Below are 8,396 nucleotides of genomic sequence, written 5' to 3' on the forward strand. Positions count from 1 at the left end.
GGAAACCCGTTATCAATTACATTTAAGTCATTTTATCTCGACATCTGAGCTCTACCGCATAAAGAGTCATTCCTGGAATATGACCTCCGAACTTACGCCGGGGAAGTAAAAAATGTCCAATCCAAAAAGTTGATTTTTTGTCCACTAGTTATTCCTACTGTATATTTGTCTGAATATGTCACTCGTTTATGTTCTATGAAACCTACAGGTAGCTAGCTGGGGGTGGGAACGATTTCGGTGGGTTGAAAAAGATGTTTGAAGGAATGAAAAATTGAATTAGGGCAAAGAACAGTAAAGGGTATTACTACTTTATAACATAGATATTGTAGGGACAATCAGCTGGTGACTCTTCAATGCGACAAATGACAACTTGAAAGACGGAAAGCGACATCAAAGTGTTCATAGGAGGCACCTGATCAGAATTAAATTAATTTTTAAACCATCATTACAATGTATTCACCTCTCAAATGGACCAATCGGGCGATAGATTAACTGATCGGCTCGCAAAGGAGAGACTAAATGCACTCACTATTCGTATATCTCACCACATGAGAAATATTGCACTTTTTGAAAGCATAGAGGGTATAGTTATTATCATCATCATCAACAACAACATTATAGTGTAGAATAACATACATTAGTTGGACTAGTTAATTAATTAATTAATGGCTAATTAACTAATTAATGGATCATAAGATAATAACCTATGTATTAGGTAGGAGAGAGAGAGAGAGAGAGAGAGAGAGAGAGAGAGAGAAAGAGAGTTGTGAAATGTAGCACCGTAAAGATAAAGCTAAACATATTGAGAATGAGGAGGTGTTTAAAGCATTTCATCACCAAACAACCAACACTTGACATAAAAACGTATACAATATCCCATTTCATCACTAGTCTCAGTATCTCTGAGATAGAGAGAGAACTAACGACGGAAGGAATATAGACTACTGCATCACAAACTATTACCAAACATTTCAGCCCCGATTACCATATTGATTCTAATCATAAAACATGGAACTCAACGAAACTAACCAACTGAGGATAAGGAAGCATTTCAGTTCATGTATCATAGCTAATATTTGATTGCAACTGAAATATCAATTGGTGAAGCTTATATGCAGAATGTGACCAAAAAGCAGAGAAAAAAGATGTTCAAGGATCCGCACAGCGGAGATGAACATCCGAATAAAGATTTCAAATTAAACTTGTGAAAGCAGCTAACTGTTTCAGTTCTGGTGACGTATTCAGAGGATAAAAGATGAAAAAGACATCAAAAATAGAATAAGAGACACATTTTCACTGAGTTCAGACAGCTCTATGGGTAGAAAATATAGAACAATTTGAAAAGAGTTTAATGCTGCAAGTTTTAAAATCAAGTTTTGCTTCTCACTTTTCTCCGAGTGAAAAGATCGAATTGGATCCGATCCGACTTGTCATGTCAAGGCTTCTTGTAAAGCTAGTTAGAAGATGAGATCCAAATGCTCAGAGCAGTTGGAGGTCAAATATGAGTTAGAAATAGCACAGGAGGAATGGAGCATAGTCCATCCAGTCTTCAAGAAATTCCTTCTTCTCATTGCAGATCTCATTTGATTCAGAAGAATGGAATGAAAGAAGAGAGGTGATGAATGGAATCAGTCGACGTTGATCTCTTCGTCGTCTGAAGAGTCGAAAGAATCATCATCATCGTCATCATCTAGATCCATCATTTGGTCATGGCCACTGATAGACTGCCTCAAGATGGAGAGTCCTGAGAGATGGTCGTCTCCTTTGATTCCATTGGATCCATCGTCAGAGACACTCAATCGTTTGGAGTCGTAGCCTCCCTCTTCGTCATCGTTCAACTGGTCCAGCAGTTTCTGTTTGGAGTGAGTCTTCACATGTTTAGACAGGTGGTCTGATCTCATGAATCGTTTCCCACAATGATTACACACAAACTTCTTTTCGCCTGTGTGTGTTCTCAGATGTCTCTGCAGTTCGTCTGATCTGGTAAATGCCTTTGCACAGAAAACCCAGTTGCACACAAATGGTCTCTCGCCCGCGTGCCATCTCAAGTGGGCTTTCAGGTGGGAAGTCTTTCCGTATACTTTTCCACAGTCTGGGAAATGACAGATATGTTCCTTTCTCTTGTTGGGGTTGTTAGAGTTGATCGCATTCACACAATTGGGACACCTGCATCTGCGACAGCGCCGTGTAGACACAGTAGAGGTTGGGGTTCCAGTTGGATTGTGTGAGCTGCTGTTGTACAGCATCTGCATGAGGTGAGGATCTTTGTTCAGAGTCTGATCAAAAGGATGTCGGTGTGATAGAATTATGGAAGCAGTGAGAGGATCCAGGGGCTTTCCATCTGGCATGATCGGCTGTTTAACTGGAGGTCTGATGCTCCACCAAGATTGGTCTTCGCCTGAACCGGAGGGTCCATTAGGTCCACTTTGCCTAGAATCGTGTTTGAAGCCACTCTTTCCCTGCATATCCATAGGGTTCGAGCGAAGCATCGACTGCAGCTGGGCAGGGGAGGGCAGCGTGGGTTTAGGGAATGCCGCAGGGTTCACTGGACTTTGATGGAATGGGTGAATGTTGAGAATCGGAGATGCCAGCATGTTGGGGGAATGATGAAAGGGTCCAACGGCCGGGCTATTTTGAGAAGGTGCATTTGGTGGAGCAATAATACCCGTTTGGGGATGAGGAGGGTAAGGTGGGAGGACTCCACAGAAAGCACTCTGCTGCATCTTCTGTGCCGCAATCATTGCAGCAGCTGCTGCAGGATCAACAGGTGACCGATTGGGGAGAAGCGCTCCGTGAGGTCCAGCTGCCATTGGAGGGTGGATCACTGAAGGTCTACCGGGCGACGTGAATCCAAATGGCGAAACCTGATTGGTCAATTTAGGGCCCATGGAGGAGGGGGCCACCAGAGGGGCGCCGTTTTTGACTGTTGATAAGATATGCGATTGAGGTTGAAATGAAATAACTTTTGACGGTGCTGAAGTTTTGCTCATTTCAGAAGGAATCTCCAGTTTAGGAAGAGGTGGCAAGCCAGATTCCGTCAATTTGCCGCCCACTTTTGACGACGAATTCTCACTGGCAATTGACAAATCCTGGGCCTCCGACTCCGGTTTGTCAGATTCCTCTCGCTTCACTTTGCCATCACATTTAGCGGGCTCTGAAAGAGAAGAGTGGGCTCCCTCTTTGGGGGAGGGGCTTGATGATGTTGCTGATGATATTGTTGTAACTACAGGTGTTGAATCATTGACACTTGATGAGCTGGTAGTGGAGGGTGCCAAAGTTGTTGATGTCGGAATCAAAGGATGTCCAGATGCTGGATGTGCAGCAGGACTTCCTGAGATGCCGGAACCCGAACTAGGTCGCTCAACCGGACAATTCTTTGAAGCACTGGACGCCATTTGTTGTTGAGCCTGCATCACTTGCGCATGAGTCATTGTGGCTAGGGACGCCAATGGATTCTTGGCATTGGGGGTGAGTTGATTGGGAGGAGTAGGAACTGCAGTCGATTGGGCTTGAGAGTTGATCAAGTTCTGCTTCAACATCTAAACATCAACTTTTAATTAATTGAGACTACCACCCTTGTTGTCAAAAACAACTTAATTTCGGAGGGGCTATCTTTCGAATGTGCTAGTAACAACATGTTGTTTGATGTTTTGATTTAGATTATATATGTATATTAGTTTCCTTTGACTACTTGCGACTGTTTTGGATAATTGTGTTTTGTCCAAAGTCACTTCCGTTCGTTTTCGACAAAAGAAGTCATGTCAGCGACAACCCTGAATTGGCAACGTTATAGGGTTTCACGGAAACAAAGCTACAACTAAACACCTTGTTTGAAACCAGATCGATCAGGAATGTTTCTGAATCCTTGATCAAGTTAGAAAAGAGACTCACCATTTCAATCTTGAGTTTCTCCTGTTGACTAGAAGCGGAAGCGAGCATTGCAGCCAGAATGTTGTCTTCCAGATAGTTGAGGAGACTGAGCTGCTGGTATGCAGCCAGGGAATTGGCAGCAGCTGCTGTGGCTGCATCTGGGAAGCTCCCCCCTGCCCCGTTCTCCGCCAGGGACTTGGGGCTAATCTGGCCCATGTGAGAGGAGGCAAGCTGCAGGTTGGGGTGGAGAGGGAGTGGGTTCTGTGGGAAGTTTGGAGACGACACGTTTCCCTTGGCGGACATGAGTTGGTGTGCGAGGAGGTGTTGTGCTGACGCGGCATTCATACCGAAGGCAGAGTTGGGGGAGGATTTGTTGAGGACTCCTAGGGGTTCGTTCACAGACATAGCACTAATTGTCATCTTGTGGTTAGTAGTAGTACTGATTGGATTAGTTAATTTGGAGATATTAGCAGGACAGCTGAGTTGTGATCGGCAGTTGTTCTGAATCTCAGAGAAGGTAGACGAAGATTGGGAGCAGAGATGCTGCTTGTTTGCCTCCTTGTCTTTTATCTCTGAGATGTGACAACTGTTATGTTTGTGAGGCTGAATCTTTGACGATATTGATGATAACAAATAGGCACTCCTCAATTCTCTAAGTAACGGCCCATTAGTATAACTCAAGTTGCTATTTAGAAAGGACGAATCGGTAACTGTGTCTGATGGTAGCTGTGTGTTTGTAGGTAGAAGAGATTTGTGGGTGCAGTTGGGTTTCAGGTTGGCGTGAAACAAAACCCAACTCTTCCAATCGGCAGTTGAATAGGCGTTGAAAGTTCCTTCAGGAGGCAATTGGGTTTGAAGACTGCAGTTCAAATTAGCTCTCTTAGAACTGTTGTGTTTATTATTATTATTATTAGTAGTAGTTGTCGGAGATGTTGTTGATGTCGCTGTTTCGCTGTCGTCTACTTTGGTGATGTTTGTGAGCGACTTTGCTTTCTGTTTTGCTGAAGCTGAAACAAAGAACTCGAATAAATAATGGGGAACAAAGCGAGTAAACAGTTGTTGTTTAGAGTTTAGACAACAAAAAAATCGGATTTGTTAAAAAGGCAAACAGTCCATTCTTATTGGCTGAAACTCAAAGTTGCAGCAATATAGAAAAGGCTCCTTGAAAGTCATGTTTAAACTTTGTCTCAACACATCTGTTGCTGTTATGCTAAATTAAAACTGACAACGATTATTAAAATTATTTAAATTATTATTATTACACGGGCTAATTGGCTATTTTTGATAACCTCAAAAGAAAACTCATCTGATTTTAAAAGACCTTGTATCTAAATCAAATTGTTACAAACAATCTTTCCCACCTTTAGCTAAAGCGCTCCAGGTAAAAAATAATTTCAAAGTGGAAAAATGGTCAAACTTCAGGAAAGGAAATGAGGAACAAGAGAATGGAGTCTATTGTGAGGTTTTAAAATGCTGTTAACAAGAAGAAGGCAGGCAACTTACAAAGTAACTTAGGACACCTACTAATCCAGTCTAGTATTAAAACATGAAAGGATAAAGAGCCGGACAGAAGGCTGGCAAAGACAACTGCTCAACTCCCATCTAGGCTCTCCCGTCTCGACATGTTTTATCCAGTGATGACTATCGAATCAAAAGAGGGCAATCCAAAATATTCTCCCAAACAATGTGGCGCTAGACCTCTGGCTCAACACATTGCCAGACAGAAGCGGGATAAGTTGTACCAGAGGGGTTTCGAAGTAGAGAAGGAAAAGATAAAAGAGATATTGAAAAACAACAAAAGGAGGCGCGAGTTTACAAGCGGCCAAATTAAAAAAGTGCCGGAATTAAAGCACTACAAGTTGAAGTATAAACAAAAACAAGTACTCTCTCTCTCTCTCTTATGTTAAAAAGTAGCTATAGTGGTTGTGGGGTGGTGGTAATTGTAATAGCAGCATCCACAATCACAGCAAGTGTGAGTGAGTGAGTGAGTATGGGGAAGAATGAACAAAGTGAGGATAGAATGAGAGGGGGGAGGGGTGGCCACACACAAACTGGAAGACTGGATGACGGCCGGCACAATAGTTGAAAGAGGGAGTTGAGAGATTCAGGCGGAAAAGGGGCGGCGGTGTCGGTAGATTTGTTTTGTACTATTTTAACTACTACTACTACTACTAATACTAATACTATAGGATGCAGTTTCAGATTTTCATCTCTAGTCGCTAGTCGTATAGTGCTGCTAGTGAGCTCAAGCTCAAGCGAAAGAAAAAGAGAGAGAGAGAAGAGAGAGAGAGAGAGATGAAAGTAAAAGGGGGCCGGCTAGTGGTGAGAGAGATGAAAGAGATCACCGTCTACATCAGAGAAAGAGTAATATGAGAACAAACAGTCTATTTAAAGCTATCACCCTCACCCCACTCTTCTCTGATCTCTCTTTGAATTCAATGTGCGCATCCAAATATCACTTACTTACAACAATCCTCACTTTATGGCCTACCCCTCTCTGTCTAAATAACCAAATAACTAAACAACTTATACCCTCGCCACATCACAACACTGTCAAAATAACCAAGTATTCATAAACACAAGAGACTCTATAGTTTGCAAATAAGAGAGATTGTCACTGATCCTATGCAATTAAGGAAAACTTCCCAAAAAACCAGGGGAACTTGAAATTAAGGATCAGATTAAAAGGCTATGGCGTGAAACCTGTTTGAGTCTTATAATAAGTATAATGTGTAACTTGGGGAGTATTAGAGTGTATTAGATTAGATTGGGGTGGTTAGCTGGTATTGTTAGTTAGTAGTACATGTTGAATGTCGGCTTCTAACTGGCGGAGCAGACCCAGTTATAAGGAGGGAGTGGTATGAACAGATAGAAGAGGAAAGGAGGGCGGGAGTGTTTCAACTCAATACTTCAAAGAGACAACTGAAAGAGAGAAACTCACCTTCAAACACACAACCAATCGGCCGAAAGGAAAAGAGGGGGAGAGAACTCTCACTAACATCCAAATCCAAATCATACCCCCCATCCCCCCACACCCTAATTACAAATGAACTTAACTCGTTCCGATTCAACAATACTAGACAGCCACCGTGAAAATAAAAACAAACATTAACTGCAAATTAAGAGCTTTTTCAAAATTTCGAAGCAGACATGATGCCGTTCTGTGATGTAAAAACTATCGTTTCAATTCGTAAAAATGATAATTTCTGATGACATTTTTCAAAAAAAAATGAGCGGTCATGTTCGCAAGCGGAAGCGTGTTAACAAAAAAAAGTAATTACAGTTTGCATGCTCGGGAAATGAGGGAGGCGAATTATGCAAACTACAAATGAATGTACATAAATTAGCATTATATTTTCGGAAAAGGTAAACTCACTTTAGAAACTTACCCAGATATATTCTATAAGCGAATGTTTAAATCTAAATCAAGTTCCGCTGACACGTATTTAGCAAATTTCGGTTCTAAATGAAAGTTTAAAATCTCGAAAAGTGACGGATGGCCGTATGTTTCGGCGGATATTAGGGGGCGTCGATAATTAAGAGATGCAAAATAGTAATTCAAGTCCCAATACTAATAAACCCAAAATCAAGATCAAACAAGGAGTCTAGGAAGCTTTGCTCAGGCCACGACACGACCACTCAACATCAAAGACCATCGATCATTAGTTGAAAGCTGAACAAAATACACTTTTATAGATGCCAGGCATATTTAACACGTGAGTGAGGCCCAACTATCAATTAGTGTAATTCTGCTAATTACTTAATTGGCAATCTTCTTTCATCTCTCTCTAGCTCCTGTCCTCTCTTGACACAAACTCGCACCACACCACAAACAACACACACACACGCAAGTCAAACGGGTCCTTCTTAGAGAGTTGTAGCTATTCAGAAGGAAGTATTGTGGTGGTGGTTAGGGAACAAAGGAGCGAGTACTAACTAGTTAACTAGTTATTAAAGTGGGTAATTTTCAAAAGGAACTAACCGTACTAATAAACTTCAAAGGACACGCAGGAGACGAGACTCTCTTTAAATTAGTGAGGAAACTTGGCTCACCTACTAACTATCCGACAAAATATCACAAGTTTAAGTCCACACAACACACTACCATATGTGGTCAACATAGGAAGTATGAACAGGGAGAGAGAGAGAGGAGAGAGATATGGAGCTATTAGTAATATAGTATTAATACAGTGGTGAGTGAGTGAACAAAAGCGAATGACCTCTTTTAGCAAAGGGACCATCTCCATTCTATAGGTACCCCCACTTTCGCCAGACAAGCCCCGGAAACCCCGAAAAGAGCGGAAGAGTTGCAAAGGAAGTCCCAGTAAGGATAGAGGGAAGATAGAGAACGTACCTGATAAGAGTTGGATCCATTACTGGGCCAAACACAACACGAGTGAGATAGATAGTGTGGGGGAATCAGTGTCAATAGAGATAGAGAGTAACCAGTAGTTAACACTGACCCCAAAAATAACCACCGAATAGGGATCAACACTTAGCCAACTAACTTGGTTATAACGGACGTA

General features: G+C 41.9%; 1 protein-coding gene across 1 annotated transcript; it reads right to left on the reverse strand.

The window, feature by feature from the left end:
• Positions 1-254: 254 nt before the first annotated feature.
• On the reverse strand, positions 255-5,494 carry LOC142357736 (uncharacterized). Its single transcript, XM_075409281.1, has 3 exons — positions 5,467-5,494; positions 3,892-4,877; positions 255-3,539 (listed from the first exon to the last, which is right to left on the reverse strand). Exons 1-3 carry the CDS (start codon positions 5,492-5,494, stop codon positions 1,629-1,631), a joined length of 2,925 nt encoding a protein of 974 aa, XP_075265396.1. The 3' UTR covers positions 255-1,628.
• Positions 5,495-8,396: the final 2,902 nt, after the last annotated feature.

Source organism: Convolutriloba macropyga, unplaced genomic scaffold, assembly GCF_964194025.1.
Source record: "Convolutriloba macropyga unplaced genomic scaffold, txConMacr16.3 SCAFFOLD_900, whole genome shotgun sequence".
NCBI classification, from domain to species: Eukaryota; Metazoa; Xenacoelomorpha; order Acoela; family Convolutidae; genus Convolutriloba; species Convolutriloba macropyga.